Below are 21,541 nucleotides of genomic sequence, written 5' to 3' on the forward strand. Positions count from 1 at the left end.
TCACACATCGACCTTTCTTGGGATCACAGTGCACCAACACCTTAGACGATGGTACAGGTTTCTTTACTTCACTGATGGCTAGTGTTTGTCTATGTGACGATTTCTAAGGCTGATCCTTTTTTAGGAGTTGATGCAAATGTGCCAGGATGGAGGCCAGGTCAGGTGTGAACTTTCCACAATGACTTACCAGACCAAGAAATGATCTAAGTTCCTGCACAGATGTGAGAGCTGGGGCACCTTTGAACACCCTTACTTCAGTTCCAATGAGTGCAGCCTGGCCTTGTCAATTCTGTAGCCCAAGTAGGTCACTTGGGGGCCTGGAACACACACCGTTCCCTTTTTATGTGCATGCCCGCCTTGGAAAAACACTTTATGACTACATTCAAGTTCTCCAAGTGCTCCTTATTAGTTTTCCCTGTTATTAGATCATCACCGAGATAAATGGCAAACTGAGGTAGACCTTACAAAATGTTCTCAATCATCTACTGAAAAATTGAACAGGCTGTTGGTTCCCCAAATGGCAGTATATTAGTACAAGCAGTTCTGTGTATTAAGTGCAGCATATTTGTGGGAAGCCTCGTCTAAATGCAACTGTAAGTAAGCATGACTTAGGTTCAGCTTTGTGAAGGACAGTGCCCCTAACAGCTTTTCATATAAATCGTCCTTTTGAGGGATTCAGTATTTGTCCAATGGTGAAAAGCAGTTACCGTTCGTTTAAAATCCCCACAAAGGCAAACCAACTCGTTGGACTTCACAATCGGTACGACCTGTGCTGTCATTCCATGAACTGGACTGGTTCGATGTTTTCTTTGCTTTCCCAACCTTCTGATTTCTACTCCTACTTTTGCCTGTGACACAAATGATGCTGAGTGGGTCTTGCAGAATCATGGAATTGCTTCCTGGTCAACATGCAAGATGGCTTTGGCTCCTCTGATAGTCCATCAGCCTTCCTGGAAGACTTCTGGGTATTTAAGTAGGACTTCAGACAGGCAGCAATTTTCTAATTGAAGAATGTTGAGCCAATCTAGGTGAATGTCTCGCAACCAATTCCCCCCCAGTAAACTTGGACCAGGCCCTTTTACTCCAGTCACTGGTAACTGACCAGCTGCTTCTCAGAGACCGGGACTGAAGCTGCACCCTTAATCTGTATAGATTCTTTGGTACAGGTTCTCAGCTTGGCCGAGATCTTGCGGCACAAACTTAAGGGCTGGAGTCCAGAGTGAATTTTGTTAAAAACTGGTTTTATGATCACTGATATGGCCACGCTGGTATCGGCCTCCATTAAAACCGGATGACCATTTATCCAGACATTTATTTTGATTGTGTAATGAATGGAAACAGCTGAGCTTTGCTCACTGTGAGATCCTAGATTGGGCCCAGGTTAGCAACCCCATCAGGAAAGCCCTGGCTGACCAGTATAACCAGATTTAGAATCTCCTCAGTTCAGGGACTGACTCTGAGCTGGCTAGTCACAGCCAATGTACTGTGCACAAGTAATAAAGGGTGTTGTTGTGACAGGATACCAGCCTTTTTGCAGTTATTTCAGATTGGTTCTGATTTGTATGCCGCTAAGAAATTTAATTGTTCCAAACCAGATATAGGTAGGTAGGCTTTCCAGGGTATGAGCTTTTATGGATATGGCCTATGATTTAACTTACTCAAATCAGGCCCAGTAAGATTCTAGCTATCTCAAGTCCGCACATCAGAAGCTACTACAATGGCTTTCCGGCCTGGATCCTGAAGAAAATTTTAACCATATGGCTTACGCTTGGCTTTATTTTGAGGTTTTGCAGTAGGCTATCCTAAGGTTCCGCCGATCAGGATATCTCCCGAGTAAGGTTAGGCAATTGCGTACACTTAAGTGGTGTTCCAAAAGCTCAGTCAATTGGCAGGAGCGTCCACTTCCATCGGAATACCTCCAACTTGTATGCTCCACTCGTTACATTTTCCGATGTTATAGCATCTGTTTGAAATTCAGTCAGGCTTCAGCTAATACAGGTTTTTGCATAGTTGTATCAATAATCCCCATACACCAGATGGTCTCTAGGTATTTTATTCAAGGTTAAACCAAAGTCATAGGCTTCTACCAGTCGTCTTAATCTAGTCAAAAATCCCAATTTAGATTCCCTGGTTCTCAAATTGCTGAGTAAAAACGTTAAAATCTCAGAATTAGAGAAGGCTCAGGGTCATAATATTCCTTAACTATGTCTGTCAACTGTTGAAAGGTTTTAGCATTTAGCGCCTCAGGGAAATTTAGGTTCCTAATTACAGGAAAAGCTGTAGCTCCACAGGCTGTCAGGAGCATGATTAGATTGGATTAGATTAGATTACCGACAGTGTGGAAACAGGCCCTTCCACCCAACAAGTCCACACTGCCCCTTGAAGCATCCCAAGCAGGCCCATCCCCCAATAACCCACACCCCCGTGAACACTGTGGGCAATTTAGCATGGCCAATCCACCTAGCCTGCACATCTTTGGGCTGTGGGAGGAAACCGGAGCACCCGGATGAAACCCAGGCACGGGGAGAATGTGCAAACTCCACACAGTCACATGAGGCTGGAATCAAACCTGGGACCCTAGTGACATGAGGCTGTAGTGCTAACCAGTGAGTCACCATGCTGCCCACAAATTATTCATAGCTTTTTGTCTGCCACAATGTTGTTTGTCCAGAAAATATAACACATTCTTTCCATATACTGGGCTCAGTCCTTAATGGCAGGGTGAAATGAGTCAAGCTTTCCAAACAAAGACAATTTGTAAGAAATATTTCCCCCAACTCAAAGTCGACTGTTCCAAGAGTGTTTCTTCAGGATCATACTTAACTCTCGTCCCCAATGAAGTAGCTCCACAGGAGGCAAGTATCCTGTCACCAAGTCAGCCTTAATTTACACATGAACAGTCCTTGGCTTTAGTACATGTTCTTCACAATCAGCTCTCAGACTGTCAGTGTCTCTGGCATTCCCTTTTTTGTCTATCAGCCAAGGCAGCCTGTTTGGGCCATATTAACAGCCCCAATCAAGAAGCTTATACTCTGAGATCTAACTGGCTGACTTTGTTACAATCACAATCAGAGCTACTTTAAAGCTGTAAAAAGGAAGAGAGGTTAAAGTAAACACATGCCCCTTGGAAAATAAATCTGGAAAGATGGTTAAAGGGAGCAAGGAAATGACAGAGGAGTTAAACGGATATTTTGCATCATCCCTGACAGTGGAGGATATTGCCACATCCCATTAATATGAAAGAACACGGTGGGGGGGGGGGGATTAAGTACCATCACCACCACAAAAGTAGTAGTAAACTAAATGTGGGCTAAAGGCAGATAAGTCACCTGACCTTGATGGCTTGCACCCTAAGATCCTAAAAGAGAGGTAGCTACAGGCAAAGTGTAATTTTTGAAAAATACTTGGATTCTGGAGAAATACCACAGGATGGAAAAACCGCCAACATGACATCCCCATTCAAAAATGGAGGGAGGTTAAAAGAATGTAACTGTCAGCCAATTAGCCTAACATCTATTGTTGGAAAGTACTGTATTCAATATTAAGGAAGCAACAGCAGAATCTTTGAAAAATTATGATCTAGTCATGTTCAGAGGTCACACAATAGCAGGTTACAGCCCAACAGGTTTATTTGAAATCACAAGCTTTCAGAATACTTGCTCCTCCATCAGGTGAAGCGAAAGCTTATGATTTCAAATAAACTTTTTGATCGATAATATGTTGCCATGTGACTTCTCACCTTGTCCACCTCAGTCCAACACCAGCACCTCCATATCATGATTTAATCAAGTAGAGTTACATGGCTTCATGAAGAGAAATCAAGTCTGACTAAATTAGAGAAATTTTTCACTAAGTCTCAACCAGGGAGAATAAAGGGGAGCCAGTAGATGTCTTGTATTTGGATTTCCAGAAGGCATTTGACATGGTACCTCACATAAGTTTAAGGCATAAGATAAATGGACACATGTTGGAAGTAATATATTGGCATAGATAGAGAATTTGCTAAATGGGCAGAAACAGCAAATCAGGACAAGATTTTTTTTCATGTTGGTAACCTGTCACCAGTGGGGTTCCAGAGAGATCATTGCCAGGACCACAACTGTATACTATCTATATTAAAGACTTCATGGAAGGATGTGAATATACTGTAGCCATATTTGTAGACACAAAAATAGATGGAAAGGCAGGTTGTAAGAGAAATACAAATAAGTTGACAAATGGATTATAATGTGGGAAAATTTAAAGGTCATTTTAGAAGGGAGAACAAAAGCACAGGAGGTTGTTTAAATGAAGAATAAAAACAGCACAAAGCTATAACATGAAAGGAATTAGGGGTACTTGTGCATAAAACATGGAAAGCTAGCATACAGGTGCAGCAGGTAATCAGGAAGGCTGATGGAATGTTGGCCCTTATTGCAAGGGGTAAAATTACAAGAGTAGTGAAGTCCTACTGTAACTGTACAAACTTATGGTAAAAGCACATATGGAGTACTGTGAGCAGTTCTGATTCCCTTATTTAAGAAAAGAAATTATTTCAATGGAGGCAGTTCACAGAAGAGTCATTAGAATGATCCCAGTATGGATGTATTACGAGCAAAAAAAAACAGCTTGGGACTCTACTCAGTGGAGTTTGGTAGAATGAGAGGTGATCTAATTGCAACATGACGATTCTTAAGGGGATGACAAGAAAAATGCAGAGACAATGTTTCCCTTTGTGGGAGTGTCTAAGGCCACACAGCACTGTCTCAGAATAAAAGGGTGCCAAATTTAAGACTGAGAATGACGAAGGATTTCTTCTGTTAAAGGGTTGAATATCTCTGTAAATCACTGTCACAGACAGTTATGGGGCGGGGAGGTGGGAGTAGAGTCCTTGTGTATATTTATGGATGAGATAGATAGATTCTTGATCAGGACAGGATTCAAGAATTATGAGGAAAAGCCAGCAATGTGGACATGAGGAAAGTGGATCAGCCAAGATCCTGTCAAATGATGGAAGAGCCTCAAGAGGCTGGATGGCCTATTCCGAATCCTTTTTGTCTTATAAACTGTACTATAACCTAACACCTGGTATATTCTGGTTTCTAAATGTTTTAAAAAATGGAACTTAGTTATTAGAAGTGGGCAGTCTTTTCTCTTCCATATATGAAAAAAGATGAACATTCTGACAACATTCATCCTCTTACTTCCTGAGGCCCTCACAAAAATGACAGGATGATAGGGAAAGATGAATACAGAATGATGTTCAAGAATGTAACACTGTTTGATCAAAAATAAATTCATTCATTCATTGCTCCCCATTGCATATAAGCACTTGAATTCTCATTATTATAGGTGTTGGGTTATTACCAAGAGAAACTACAGTAAAAATTTTAAATCGTTACCAACTGGAGAATGACAAAACAAGGCACGTTTGATCTTGTTATGTGCTAATAGATAAGAATTCAGGTTATTGATTCTGCAAGGAAGTGTGCTGCTTGCTAGCAAACAAAATCGGCTATATTTCCAGATTTGGGAAAGTGGCATGCTGCTCCTGCTGCTTTTCTCAGTACTAGCCTGTAGCATCAGGAAATAATCTAAATAGGATCATCTGTGCATTACTCAACCTACAAAGATATTTATTTAACTGGATCCTTATTACATCCAACCAACCTTTTTAAGCGATGTTGGTTTTTTGGCCTTTGGAACTTCCCTCTGTTTTCCTCGTTTTACCAAAGGAGCACTTGAGTCCAAGGGGTTATGTGGAACCTTTCCCTGACTTGAGCCTTGGGGCTGTCTTTTTGATGTTGTGGGTTCTTTAGGAACTAATGGAAACGTCCCTCCAACTACACACAAGACAAACAACAAAACAAAAACGTATCAAACAGAAATAAGGATATGTTACATAAAGCACTAAATATAGAAAAAAATACATATGTACCGTAAGGAAAGATGAAGATACATGAAACAGAGTAACTTCAATATTTACCTGCAAATACAATTGGCTTAGGGGTGTGTTTAGACTTCTTCTCCTGCTGCTTTTGTTCTAGGACAGCCAGCATGTTACCAAAATCCAGCTGCATGGGTGCCTTACTCTTTTTACCACCTTTCTTTGGAGCTTCCTAACAAAACAAGTTTGTTATTATTTACATGATTTGTTGTGTAATTACATTTGTTATAATCAAAGGACTTGTAGTACTAATATAAATACTGATAATAAATTTATTAAAGAGTTAACATCTATCAGACTATAGCAAATTTGTTGCAACATTTGTGACTTTTTCGTAGCAAAATTTCCAGCTTTCGGTTTCTTTCAATGTCTAGGGCAAAACCATCTTGAATCAAGAATTATTTGACAAGCAGGTAATCATTCTTCAGTATTTTGGAATTCAAGGATGTCTATGAAAAGTGCAAGTGAATTTGAATTAAGTCAGATCTCCCCACTGGTTATCAATGCACTTGTGCTTCATATTAACCAAGGAATATTCACAAAATCACAAGGAGGAGTTGTGGAACCAAGGATTCAACAAACTCGGATCCAAATTATCCATGGTATGTGACATGGAATAAGTAAATCCTAAATGCCATATGGCTCAATTAAATAAAGTGAAAGGTTACTTTAGTTTCCAACTGTTGCTTCTCAACATTTAATGAATGAGGGACAGCAGACACCAACCTAAGTTTTGATGGTTTTACTGGTACAGGGGGCCCTTTATTTACAAACGTCGAACTTACAAATGTAATCCCACACTGAGGTGCAATCTTAAAGATCCTGCAAATGAACACTTACTGTATTTATAACTAGCTATTTTACACTGTTGTGCATTGTGCTCCAACTTGCAAACCGACTCCAGAATAAAACCTGTTTGCAACCTGGGGACTGCCTGTACTTCAATTTATGCTTCAAAGGATTAACTAGTTTTTTTTTAATCTTTACTGGCTTTGTTTAAGCTTTGTCCCAGATTCAGTGAAGTCCAAGAATAGGTTCAAGATGACGAATTAACTTGTAGAAACATTAGCTTCATTCATGAGATCCCAATTTGATGCTGAACAAAATATTTTCCCTAACTTGACAAAAAAAATCTAAAAATTATCCTCCCATTGATTTCCAACACTTTCAATAAGCTCATTTAGTTTAGTATTTATTCTGCCTGGTGAGGGATAGGCCAGTTTTTATTCAAAACACTATGATATTAACATCCCCAATATGAGAAATGGGGAATCAAACAAGATCAAAAACATAAAAAGATGCTGTGCTTCCATCTTCCAACTTTAAAGAAGCAGAGCTTAATTTTTTTTATTATTCATTCAAGAGATTAGAGCATCGCTGGCCAGGCAGCATTTATTGCCCATCCCTAATTGCCCAGAGGGCAGTTAAGACTCAACCATATTGCTGTGGGTCTGGAGTCACATGTAGGCCAGACTATGTATGGATGGCAGTTTCCTTCCCTTAAGGACATTAGTGAAGTAAATGGGTTTTTCTGAGAATCGACAATGGATTCATGGACATCATTAGATGCTTATTTCTGCCGTGGCAGGATTCGAACCCAAGTTCCCAGAACATTATTTGGGTCTCTGGATAAAGTGCAGTGATAATGCCACTAGGCCATTGCCTCCCCTACTAACATACTCTATCTGGACATCAATGTTGCCTATGGAAATCACAGCATAAAACTGATTTACAATAAAACCTGTGTTTTACTATAACAGCAAAAGTAAGGTAGCAGCTGTGCAATCCTCAGATTAAGTTCCTTTTTCAGCACTCCTTCGGGGATTAAAGCAGTAATGATGTTACATCTCAGGCTCTCAAAGGAACCTTCAGTCTCTCTCTACAGTACTGCTATCTTCTTGATTGCCAAACCTCCCTGACCTCACATTTCAGGGATCTCCCCCACCAGTTGCCAGCTAAGTTCAGCCCAGACATGAAACATGCAAAAAGAGTATCAATGGTGCCCTGCTGTCAAGTCTGGCAAGACTGTTATGACCCCGGCCTTTCCAAGTGTCTGTTTTGCTCATCCTGCTAAATATTGTGGCTGACAATTCTAGATTATTGTAATCTTTAAAATATTACTGGAGCTCACAATGATATGAAAATTAGTACTCATTAAGTAATAGCAAAAAATCATCAAATTGAGCCGAAAGGCATTTCAAATGCAGGTTAACATCAAATAAATATGCTTTTGATTCCCAAGATTAAGTTCTTTCTTGATCCAAACTAACTTAAACACTCATGGCTATTTTTGCTGTTTTCCTCAAAAATGTTATTCAAATGAAAAGCAAAGTTCTGAACAAACCAAAGCTTTCTTCAGTGGACTATCAGATGTGGGTACATGGCTGGATTCTTTTCTCACCACTTGGACTGGTTTCTGGCTTTGGTCCAAAGGCATCAGTTCGCCACCAATAGCAAGGGAGCTGGCTGCATTTAAAACCAATTCTCTATTTGTTGATGACTGAAAGATAAAGAAAAATGCACAATATTTTATGAGCTGGGGCTGCCATAAAAACATTTAACGACTGCAATAGGTTAAATTAAGCACAAAGATGGTTGTACAGCCTCATCATGTAGCATAATGTAGCAGAAAACAAAAAAATGCCATGTAATAAATAATTGCATTATTCCATCTTAATTGTCATCAATGCACAACAGAGGGGAAAAAAAAACTATTGCTGATTGATGTCAACTGCCCACTTGCAACAAAGCAAGAGGTCTATCTATAGGTGTTCTCTCATGTTTGTAAATCAGATGGAGACTGGAAGACATAGGGTACCCACCTATCAGCTTCTGACTAACATCCTCACCATCAGACTGGCCGTTGAGTGGGCGCGCATTATATTACACTCCAAATTATATTAGTGTTTTAAACCTCAGCTGAGAGACTAAACTATGTGTTCCATCCTATCACCACTCCTTGCACAAAGGCAGTAAGAATAAAAACTGAACTCGAATAGAGAGCAGAACATGTGTCATACTACACTGCCCGCTTCTGACAAATGCCTTGTGTGAAATTTTCTGTTCCCTTCAGCAGTGTGAGGAGGTTAAGAAAATATGGTGAAAATGAAAAAAAAAATCTTATTTTCCCTTAAGCTCTAAATAGGCATGGTCAGAAACTTATTATAAGCTGTGACCATTTTGTTTCCATTTATTTGCATCTCATTATCAGTCCAAATCTCCTTTTAATGGAGGTCAAAATTCTATCCGCTCAGAGAAAAATTAGAAATTGCTAATTCCCAACACAAAAGTCAAGTGGTTGCTTGGCAGCAGTAATTCATCATTTACTTCCCCAGACCTTCATCCAAATGTGTTTTCACCACAAAGTCTCCATTCACTCCATGTTCTCGTTCACCCTTCATTTATGCAAGTTGTCACGACCAAAGCAATAGCTTCACATTATCGTGGTTGTTTTGGAACCAATCACAATGGCCTTTCAGGACTTCAATCTGGAGCTCCAGGACACATGACTTTGCATGCTTCTGCCAGGTCACTTCATGCATTAGGACATACACTCATCCATCCAAATAGGATAACCACATAGGAGGTTGCCACATATTTAAAAATTCACTTGTGGGATGCTGATGTCACTGGCTGTCCCCATTTGCCCTTGGGAAGCTGGTGGTGAGTTGCCCTCTTGAATCACTGCAGTCCACCTGCTGTGGGTAACCTTCAATGCCATTAGACAGGGAATCCCAGATTTTTGTGACAGTGACAGTGAAGGAATGGTAATATACTTCCAAGTCAAGATGGTGAGTGCCTTGAAGGGGAACATGAGGTGGCGGTGTTCTCATGTATCTGCTGCCTTTGTCCTTCTAGATGGAAGTTGTCATGGGTTTGGAATGTGCTGTCGGAGGATCTTTGGTGAATTTCTGTGGTGTATCTTGTAAATAGTACCATGTCCTAGAGTCCAAGCTGCAGGCAAATTGCACCTGGCAGGTGCTCTTCCATCAAAATGGGCATCATAGCTGCATTAATTTTGCTGCTGCCAGATGCTGCTGAATCAACACACAACATATGCTACATTAATACCAGTCAGCAACCCAGATATGCGTTATAGAAGTGACAGAAGCCTTATTTGCAATTTGCATTGCCTTTCATGTAGAAACTGACAGTACCTCATTGACTAAGGCATCTTTCCTGGATGGCAGGATATTTAAGAGGTTAAAGTGGCATTGTACCCACGTACAGTACAGATGATTAGTCTGAAAGACAATGTACACTGTCACCCTGAAGTGCAAAGCCAAGTCAAACCTCTTTATAGATAACACGGTGTGAAGCTGGATGAACACAGCAGGCCAAGCAGCATCAGAGGAGCAGGAAAGCTTGATGTTTCTGATCGGGACCCTTCTTCAGAAATGGGGGGAGGGGAAGGGGATTCTGAAATAAATAGGGAGACAGGGGGAGGCGGATAGAAGATAGGTTGAGAGGAGACAGAAAGGTGAAAGAGGCAGGGTTAGAGCCAGTGAAGGTGAATGTAGTTGGTGAGTTAGGGAGGCGATAAGTTAGAACAGGGAGGATGGACAGGTCGGGGGGTGGGATGAGGTTAGTGGGTAGGAGGCGGGGTGGGGCTTGATGTGGGAGGAATGGTCAGGGAGGCGGAGGCTAGCTGGGCTGGTTTTGGCATGTGGTTGGGGGGAGGGGAAATTTTGAAACTTGTGAAGTACACATTGATACCCTTGGACTGCAGGATTCCCAAGCAAAATATGAGATGCTGTTCCTACATCTTTCAGGTGGCGTCATTGTGGCAATGCAGGAGGCCCAAGGTGGACATGTTGTCTGAAGAGTGGGCGAGCGGGGGAGAGTTGAAATGGTTCGTGACTGGGAGGTATAGTTGTTTGTTGCGAACTGAGCGTAGGTGTACTGCAAAGCAGTCCCCATGCCTCCGTTTGGTTTCCCCGATGTAGAGGAGGCCATAATGGGAACAGCAGATACAGTATATCACTAACAGATGTGCAGGTGAACATCTGTTTGATGTGAAATGTCTTCTTAGGGCATGGGATGGGGGTGAAGGTGGAGGTATAGGGACAAGCATAGCACTTGCTTTGGTTGCAGGAAAAAGTGCGAGGGTTGTAGGGCTGGAGGGGAGTGTGGAGCGGACAAGGGAGTCACAGAGAGAGTGGTCCCTCCGGGAAGTACATAAGGGTGGAGAGGGAAAAATGTCTTTGGTAGTGAGGTCAGATTGCAGATGGCGGAAATGTTGGAGGATGATGCGTTGGATTTGGAGGTTGGTGGGGTGGTACGTGAGGACGAGGGGGATTCTGTTTTGGTTGTTATTGCGGATAGGGGGTGTGAGGGATGAGTTGCGGGAAATGCGGAAGACACGGGCGAAGGCATTCTCGACCACTGAGGTTGGGGGAAGCTGCAATTTTTGAAAGAAAGAGGACATCTGGGCTGTTTGGGAGTGGAATGCCTCATCTCGGGAGCAGATGCGGCGGAGGTGAAGGAGTTGGGAATAGGGGATGGCATTTTTACAGGAAGGTGGGTGAGAGGAGGAATATCCGAGGTAGTTGTTGGAGTCGGTAGGCTTAAAATGGATATCGGTTTCCAGGTGGATGCCAGAGATGGAGACAGAGAGGTCCAGGAAGGACAGAGAGGTGGAAGGTGCTAGTGAAGTGGATGAACTGTTTGAGCTCCCCATGGGAACACGAGACAGCGCCAAAACAGTCATCAATGTAACAGAGGAAGAGATGGGGGATAGGGCCAATATGGCTTCAGAAGAGGGATTTTTCCACGTACCCTACAAAGAGGCAGGCATAGCTTGGGCCCATGTGGGTACCCATGGCCACCCCCTTTGTGTGTAGGAAGTGGGAGGAATTAAAGGAGTTGTTGTTGAGGGTGTTTGGCCTGCTATGTTCGTCCAGCTTCACACCGTGTTACCTCAGATCCTCCAGCATCGGCAGTTCCTACTATCTCTGTAACAATTTTAACCCCACTGCAAAACATCTTCTAAGGATGCCTTCGTTAAAGAAGTTACCCTCTCCCCTCCGAAATAACATCAGTTCATCCCTCTCCCAATGCAACCCTCTTGTACTTTTTTCGGCCCTGAAACTACTCGACCATGTCCTAAAGCAAACCAGGTACTACAGCCACATTTCCTTTCTGAGTACCTGCCTATGGAACTGGATAATCCTCCACGGGCTAAAGTCTACATTTAAACCTTCCAAATTTGGCGCCAACCACGACGACCGCTATAATCAGAACATTGATCTCCTGCAGAAGCGTTTCTCGCTGTAACTTCTGAAATACACACTCATTGCAATGCGCCGGCATCTCCAAATACTGCAATGAAGCCTACCCCAACTCTGAGCCTCCCTCTCCCAGACCTCCTGTTTTTTATCCTCTGTAAGATCCACAACCTGTCTCTCAACTTTACTCGGCTTTATTAGATTCTAAAAAGCTGAAGTACTTTAAACTCACTGATGCTCGCCACCAAACCCAGAACGTTCCCTACCATTTGCCCGCCACCGTTAGCCACGTGGCCACCTTCGCAGCACCAACAGTTTTCACCGATGACGTCACATCCGCTGTCACTTGGTGCACCACTTCCGGTACAACCGACACCATCATCCCCGCTGCTGATGTCGCCAACGCCAGTTTCCGAGGCCGACACAGACATTGAGGACGCCGCTGCTACCAACACAAGTATTGAGAATGCCACTTCCACCAACATGCTCGATTTGCTGGGCGACGTCGCACCACACACCGGCAATGTCGCTCTGCCCACCACCTTCAAAGCCAGCATCTCGAGACAAAACAATAACACTGAGCCCTACCAAGTCTTCACCATCTCCCCCCCCACCCCCCAGACCTCTCCCTTACTGAGGACCAATGGTCAGTCCTCAATAAAGGACTCACTTTTGTCCCCCATCACCCACACATCACTGAATATAACTCTCTTTTGAACGTTGAGTAGTTTTTCCGCTGCCTCCACCTCCATGCTTATTTCTTTAATCGTGAGACTTACGGTCCCTCTACTAACCCCTTCTCCCGCCTCTAATGCACCCCTTCCTCCTGGACACCACCCCAAGGCCTCCTACCCTCCCTTGACCTCTACATTGATGTCTCGACGACAATTAGCAATCACTTCAACCTCTCCACCCCCTCACCCACTCCAACCTCTCTCACGCAGAACGTGCTGACCTCTGCTCCAATCCTGACCTCATCATGAAACCTGCTGACAAGGGAGGTGCAGTTGTAGTATGGCGCACTGACCTCTACATTACTGAGGCCAAGCGCCAACTCTCCGATACCTCCCCTTGCCGTTGCCTGGATCATGACCCCCACCCTCAAGCACCAAACTATTATCTCCCAAACAATCCATAACCTCATCACCTCAGGTGACCTCCCACCCACAGCCTCTAACCTCATCGTTCCCTAATCGCACCAGCCGCTTCGATCTCTTTCCCAAAATCCACAAAACTAACTGCCTCAACCCATTGTCTCTGCCTGGTCCTACCCCACCAAACTTATTTTCACCTATCTGGATTCCACTTTCTCCCACCTTGGTCCAGGAAGTCCCTACCTACGTCCATGACACCACCCATGCTCTCCACCTCCTCCAGTACTTCCAATTCGCCGGTCCCCAACATCTTATTTTCATTCTGGACATCCAGTCCCATACACATGCATTCCCCATGCTGATGGCCTAAAAGCCGTCTGCTTCTTACTGTCCCGCAGACCCGACCAGTCCCCCTCCACTAACACCCTCATCCGCTTATCCGAACTCATCCTCACCGTCCTTTAATTCGCCCACTTCCTACAGACAAAGGGGGTGGCCATGGGTACCCACATGGGCCCAAGCTATGCCTGCCTCTTTGTAGGGTACGTAGAAAAATCCCTCTTCCGAAGCTACACTGGCCCTATGCCCCATCTCTTCCTCCGTTACATTGATGACTGTTTTAGCGCCACTGCGTATTCCCACAAGGAGCTCAAACAGTTCATCCACTTCACTGGCACCTTCCACCCCAGCCTTACGTTTACCTGGACCATCTCTGACACCTCTCTCTCCTTCCTGGACCCCTCTGTCTCCATCTCTGGCATCCATTAGGAAACCAATATCCATTTTAAACCTACCGACTCCCACAATTACCTAGGATATTCCTCCTCTCACCCACCTTCCTGTAAAAATGCCATCCCCTATTCCCATTTCCTTCGCCTCCGCCGCATCTGCTCCCGAGATGAGGCATTCCACTCCCAAACATTCCAGATGTCCTTTTTTCAAAAACCGCAACTTCCCCTCCATAGTGATCAAAAATGCCCTCGACTGTGTCTCCCACATTTCCTGCGACTCATCCCTCACACCCCCTATCTGCAATAATAACAGGTTCCCCTTCGTCCTCATGTACCACCCCACCAACCTCCAAATCCAACGCAACATCCTCCGACATTTCCGCCATCTGCAATCTGACCCCACTACTAAAGACATTTTTCCCTCCCCACCCTTATGTGCTTTCTGGAGGGACCACTCACTCCATGACTCCCTTGTCAGCTCCACCTTCCCCTCCAGCCCCACCACCCCCGGCACTTTTCCCTGCAACCGAAGCCAGTGCTACATCTGCCCCTATACCTCCCCCCTCACTCCCAGCCCAGGAGAAGACTTTTCACATCAACCAGATGTTCACCTGCACGTCTATTAGTGATATACTGTATCCGCTGTTCCCATTATGGCCTCCTCTACATCAGAGAAACCAAATGGAGGCATGGGGACCGCTTTGCGGAACACCTATGCTCAGTTCGCAACAAACAACTACACCTCCCAATTGCGAACCATTTCAACAGACCCCACCGAGCCCACTCTTCAGACGACATGTCCATCTTGGGCCTCCTGCATTGCAACAATGATGCCACCCGAAAGATGCAGGAACAGCATCTCATATATTGCTTGGGAACCCTGCAGTCCAAGGGTATCAATGTGGACTTCACAAGCTTCAAAATCTCCCCTCCCCCGACCACATGCCAAAACCAGCCGGGCTAGTCCCTGCTTCCCTGACCATTCCTCCCACATCAAGCCCCACCCCCATCTCCTACCCACTAACCTCATACCACCGCCCCCCCGACCAGTCCATCCTCCCTGGGCTGACCTATCCCCTCCCTAACTCCCCGCCTACATTCACCTTCACTGGCACTAACCCCGCGTCTTTGACTTTTCTTGTCTACTCTCACCCTATCTTCTATCCACCTCTCCCCGTCTCCCTATTTATTTCAGAATCCCCTTCCCCATTTCTGAAGAAGGGTCCCGATCCGAAACATCAAGCTTTCCTGCTCCTCTGATGCTGCTTGGCCTGCTGTGTTCATCCAGCTTCACACCGTGTTATTTCAGATTCTCTAGCATCGGCAGTTCCTACTATCTCTCAAATTTCTTCATGTCCACTTAGAGTCATAGAGTCCCCACAGTGTGGAAACAGGCCATTCAGCTCAACAAGTTCACACCGGCCCTCTGAACAGCATCCTACTTAGACCCATTCCTCTGCCCTTTTCCATGTAACCCTGTATCTCCTATGGCTAATCTACCTAACTTACACACCCTGGACACTGGGCAATTTAGCATGGTCACTTCATACAACTGCAAGTCCATTTTGCCAGCCAAAGTTGTGGTGCTGCTGCACTACCTGCCCACAAATACCATTTTCTTGGCACCCTTTATTCTTTCCTTCACATCACCTTTTCATGGACTGAACTTGGTAAATATTACAATGCATTTTGAGTCTTCATGAAGTACACATTCTATTAGCCACATTATTATTTAAGAAGCTCATCTCTCTAAATTTATGCTGTTAACATACACCATGGGCCAAAGTGGTGTTGGCAGTTACTTTTCTATCTCTTTTCCCTAGACAGTTTTTTCATTTTTTCTTGTTATTGATGGCGTAGTGACAGCAAAGAAGGTTACCACAGAGTACAATAGGACTTTGACCAGGTTGGCCAACGCGACGAGGAGTGACAGATAGGGTTTAATTTGGATAAATGTCAGGTGCTGCACTTTTGAAAGATCAATCGGGACAGGACACTTAATGGTAAGATCCTGGGGAGTGTTGCTGAACAAACAGACCTCGGAGTGCAGGTTCACAGTTCCCTGAAAGTGGAGACCCAGGTAGACAGGAAAGTGAAAGCAGCGTTTGGTATGCTTGCCTTTATTTGTCAGTGCTTTGAAAATGGGAGTTGGGAGGTCGTGTGTGGAACAGGATGGCGATTAGGCCTCTTTTGGAATATGGCATTCAGTTCTGGTCTCTCTGCTCTAAGAAGGATGTTGTGAAACTCGAAAGGGTTTAGAAAAGATTTACAAGGATGTTGCCAGGGTTGGTGGGAGAACTGAACAGGCTGCACTATTGTCCTTGGAGCATCAATGGCGAGGGGGTGACCTTACAGAGGTCTGTAATATCATGAGGAGCATAGATAGTGTGAATAACAAAATTCTTTTCCCTGGGTTGGCGACAGTACAAATCTAGAGAGGGCACAAGTTTAAGGTGAGAGGGCAAAGATTTAAAGGAGTCCTAACAGGCAACTTTTTCACACAGACAGTGGTGCATACATAGAATGAGCTGGCGGGGGAGGTAGTGGAGGGGGGTATAATTACAGCATTTCAAAGGCATCTGATTGGATACATGAATAGAAAGGTTCAGAGGGATATATGGGCCAAAATACTGGCAAATCAGACTAGATTAATTTTCGACATCTGGTCAGTATCGACAAGTTGGGCTAAAAGGTCTGTTTCCTTGCCGTATAGCCCTATGACTCTATTTCTATTTTAGCATCTGGACTATTTCTAATTCAACTTATTTTCTCCATCATTGTTCTGTTTACTTCTCAGTCTTTAAAATCTCATTGTTTAATGAAGCAAATAATTAATCCCATTGTTCATCTAGATGAAAAGGCATTATAAATTCACACTTCCGAGACATACAAATTGATGGGCAAGGGTATAAGTCTTACTAATGCGGTAACCCCCTATACTGCCAAAGCAAAGGTTCTTCAATATTGACAGCTTTGCTACAAACAGTATAACTTGTCAGTTGATGTTGCTTTGAAATCACTACAATTCTGTAATGTTCAATGTCACTCAGGTAAAACAGGCAATTACACCTAGTAATACATGCAGTTTTAAGTGATATTCATTTGAAATAATTAAATTAAATTAAATTAAATATAATCACATATGGAAAAAATGTCTCTGCTGTTGCCAGATCACGAGTTACATTCCTTTCAAATCAAATGGAAGAATACTGAACTGGATTTTGCACCCCATAATTTTACAGCAAATTTGGCCCCTGATATCTATCCATACCAGCTCTCTTTGAAACAGCCAATCACTTGATCTTCTCTGGCCCTAACAATTCTCTGAATTTGACTTTTTCCAACAATTTTAATTGTGAACATAGTCACTACTATTCAATGACTATGCATGTTTAACTTGCAATGTTATTTACTAGGGAGTTTCATAAAATGCAGGAAAAGTCACAATAATGTGATGATAAAATTGCTCGTTTTTATATTGAATTGGGAAACCAAAATGTAAATATTAAGAGAGCTCAACGAAAATTTACTTGAAAAACCAGCAACATGCCTCAAAGTTATAGTTACTTATACTTAATTTATATTAAATTGCTAACAACATAATTGGCAACTAACACATGAATTGAGAACCTAGGTGGTTTACATTGAAACAGAGAAAATAGGAGCAGGAGTAGTCTATTCAGGCTTTTGAACCTGCTGTGCCATTTGATCAAGGCTGATTATCCTACTCAGTACTTCACTCCTGCTGTCATCTCATACCTTCAATCCCTTTAGCCACAAGAACAACATATAACTCCTTCTAGAAAACATTCAATGTTTTGGCAGAAAACCTCTCAGGTTCACCACTCTCTGGGTGAAGAAATTTCTCCTCTTCTGTCCTAAGTGGCACACCCCAAATCCTTAAGACTGTGACCCCTGGTTCTGGAAACCCAATCATCAGGATCATCCTTTCTGCATTTGCCCTGTTTAGTCCTGTTAGAATTTTACAGGCTCCTATGAGATCCTCATTCTTCTAAACTCCAACAAATACAATCCTAACTGATTCAGTCTCTCCACATAATTCAGTCCTGCCAATTCAGGAATCAGCCTAATAAACCTGCACAAAAATCAAGTGGCACTCATTTCCCAAGTTCATTAATAAACTGAAATGTATCTTAATAGGTATCTCAGTCCACAAATTTTAATGCAGTTCTTAAAGACTTTCTTGTTTCTAATTGTTCCTTGCTAACCTGTTTGTAGGAAACGAACTTGTCTTGTCCACCACTGTTGGCTTTGTCAGGATTGCTTACTGCAGATGTCAAATCTGGAAATTCTTCATCATCCTATAAAGGAATTAATTAGGCTTACGTTAAAGTTTTGTATAGATGCTCTGTGATAAATTACACAATTATCCAATTAAAATTTGCAAAACACAAGTCAACTAATTTCATAGTTGTGTAACAAAATGAAAAATTATCCCAAGAGCCAGGCTTTAATCATAAACAAAACAATGATAAAGAACATGCTAATCAGCACGCTTGTCTTTGCGCTACATTCAAAATATAAATTCTGAGAATACTGTAATTTCTTGATGAACTGAAAAGGCTGATACTATACTCTTCCCTTGCTAGGACAGCATCAAGAAAGCAGGGAAATTGCCATTCACTTTGAAAACTGTGGAAAATATTGCTGTTCCCATTTCTGGTAAAAGTGCAGAACAATGCCTCCTGTTAACCAAAGATGGTTGTGCCTTGCAAGCTTAAATCCGCCAAAAAAAAAGTTATTGCTGACACGCTAAAATAAGGATAACCACTTTAGGTCTGTAGATTATTACTTTTAATTTCTTATATCAATCATTTATTCATAAGGGCATCACCCTGATAAATGCTGGGTGGTTTAACATTCCCACATGTCAAAGAAACAAAAAAAAAGTATTTATTGTGGTTTGTTAGAAAGCCATGGTTTAATTTTCTTTGAGTTTTATGTAATCTCACACCACAAGGAAGTTTATGCGCCATCCTTTTTGATAGATTTAGAGGTGGGGGGTTGTATTTAAAGCCTGTTATGGGAGCCTGTGAGTAACCTTGTGTGGATTTACTGTTGTGTCTCCCCACCTGGTTAACCAGCCATGGACCTTAAACTGGGATGGAGGAGGGACGACAGGAGCATGTTTTACTTCCTGTTTTGTTTCCTGAGAATTCTTCAACGTTTACGCCATTAGCAAACATCATTCAACTTTGAATTTCACAGGAGCATATTTTTAAGCTATTTTGTTATTTCTGCACAACCCCCATTGATGCTACAACATGATGAGATTACCCTGTTATCAGCAGACTGTTGATTTGATGGAATGGTCAGTGTTTAGATGGTGGAAAGAAAGATTCCACCATCCGTACTGTATTCACAATTCTCAAAAGGCCAATATTTTAGGGCAGGACAAGTGGATTGTCCGTTCCATCTTATCAGTTCGAAATTGATGCCAAGACAAGGCAATAGGCAATACCCAATGATATTACACTGAAGGGTAATCATTTTCTGGCCTTTGATTCAAGGATGTTGTCTACTTAGCATAAGATTTTGTCAAGACTCTTCATGTGTCTGAGCAAGCCAATAATCAGTCAGCAGGTTTTTGGGCATGTGGACCAGATGTCCTGTCAACAGTCCACCAATATGAAATTCATTTTCCAAGGCATGGATGGTCTTCAGCAGTGCTTCTGACTTGGAAAGCCATTAAAAATCCACAAGGAGTATTTTTCGAGGAGGTTTTTCAATCTAATATTATGTCCTAAAAGGGAAAGGTATCATTTCAGAGATTTGCAACGACAGCCGTCTGCAAATCTTCAATTACAAACTTAATTGAGAGTAAGGAATCACTAACAGCAACTTCTGAATTTCCACATTTAACAATGCATAAGCAGGAGCTGTCAGTTTCACAGATATACTTATAGTAAATGCCAGTTTCAACATTATTACAACTGCAAAATTTTGGACCATTTAAGCAAGTCATGTTGAACAGTATTTAACCTGTACTTTTGATTTTATATTAAGCTAAAGTACCAGAATCTAGTTACATAGAACATAGAACATAGAACATAGAACAGTACAGCACAGAACAGGCCCTTCAGCCCACAATGTTGTGCCGACCATTGATCCTCATGGATGCACCCTCAAATTTCTGTGACCATATGCATGTCCAGCAGTCTCTTAAATGACCCCAATGACCTTGCTTCCACAACTGCTGCTGGCAACGCATTCCATGCTCTCACAACTCTCTGCGTAAAGAACCTGCCTCTGACATCCCCTCTATACTTTCCACCAACCAGCTTAAAACTATGACCCCTCGTGCTAGCCATTTCTGCCCTGGGAAATAGTCTCTGGCTATCGACTCTATCTATGCCTCTCATTATCTTGTATACCTCAATTAGGTCCCCTCTCCTCCTCCTTTTCTCCAATGAAAAGAGACCGAGCTCAGTCAACCTCTCTTCATAAGATAAGCCCTCCAGTCCAGGCAGCATCCTGGTAAACCTCCTCTGAACCCTCTCCAAAGCATCCACATCTTTCCTATAATAGGGCGCCCAGAACTGGACGCAGTATTCCAAGTGCGGTCTAACCAAAGTTTTATAGAGCTGCAACAAGATCTCACGACTCTTAAACTCAATCCCCCTGTTAATGAAAGCCAAAACACCATATGCTTTCTTAACAACCCTGTCCACTTGGGTGGCCATTTTAAGGGATCTATGTATCTGCACACCAAGATCCCTCTGTTCCTCCACGCTGCCAAGAATCCTATCCTTAATCCTGTACTCAGCTTTCAAATTCGACCTTCCAAAATGCATCACCTCGCATTTATCCAGGTTGAACTCCATCTGCCACCTCTCAGCCCATCTCTGCATCCTGTCAATGTCCCGCTGCAGCCTACAACAGCCCTCTACACTGTCAACGACACCTCCGACCTTTGTGTCGTCTGCAAACTTGCTGACCCATCCTTCAATTCCCTCGTCCAAGTCATTAATAAAAATTACAAACAGTAGAGGCCCAAGGACAGAGCCCTGTGGAACCCCACTCACCACTGACTTCCAGGCAGAATATTTTCCTTCTACTACCACACGCTGTCTTCTGTTGGCCAGCCAATTCTGTATCCAAGCAGCTAAGTTCCCCTGTATCCCATTCCTCCTGACCTTCTGAATGAGCCTTCCATGGGGAACCTTATCAAATGCCTTACTGAAGTCCATATACACCACATCCACAGCTCGACCCTCATCAACCTTACTAGTCACATCCTCAAAAAACTCGATAAGGTTTGTAAGGCATGACCTACCCCTCACAAAGCCGTGTTGACTGTATTTGATCAAGCCATGCTCTTCCAGATGGTCATAAATCTTATCCCTCAGAATCCTTTCTAACACCTTGCAGACGACAGACGTGAGACTTACCGGTCTATAATTGCCGGGGATTTCCCTATTTCCTTTCTTGAAGAGAGGAATTACATTTGCCTCTCTCCAGTCCTCAGGTACGACTCCAGTGGAGAGCGAGGATGCAAAGATCTTCGCAAGTGGCGAAGCAATTGCATTTCTCGCTTCCCAA

At 43.1% G+C, this 21,541-nt stretch overlaps 1 protein-coding gene across 4 annotated transcripts in view; it reads right to left on the reverse strand.

Annotated features, from left to right (window-relative positions):
• Window positions 1–21,541, reverse strand: part of LOC125451134 (selenocysteine insertion sequence-binding protein 2-like) — a 124,462-nt gene that overhangs the window by 54,468 nt on the left and 48,453 nt on the right. For all 4 annotated transcript variants that reach the window (XM_048527910.2, XM_048527909.2, XM_048527911.2 and 1 more), the window contains exons 9-12: window positions 18,208–18,300; window positions 8,271–8,426; window positions 5,966–6,098; window positions 5,650–5,822 (exon numbers count right to left, since the gene is read on the reverse strand). In XM_048527910.2, the coding sequence (XP_048383867.1) occupies window positions 5,650–5,822; window positions 5,966–6,098; window positions 8,271–8,426; window positions 18,208–18,300 (555 nt within the window). The remainder of the gene's footprint in view (window positions 1–5,649; window positions 5,823–5,965; window positions 6,099–8,270; window positions 8,427–18,207; window positions 18,301–21,541) is intronic.

The sequence above is a fragment of the Stegostoma tigrinum genome, chromosome 3, assembly GCF_030684315.1.
Source record: "Stegostoma tigrinum isolate sSteTig4 chromosome 3, sSteTig4.hap1, whole genome shotgun sequence".
Taxonomy (NCBI): Eukaryota; Metazoa; Chordata; class Chondrichthyes; order Orectolobiformes; family Stegostomatidae; genus Stegostoma; species Stegostoma tigrinum.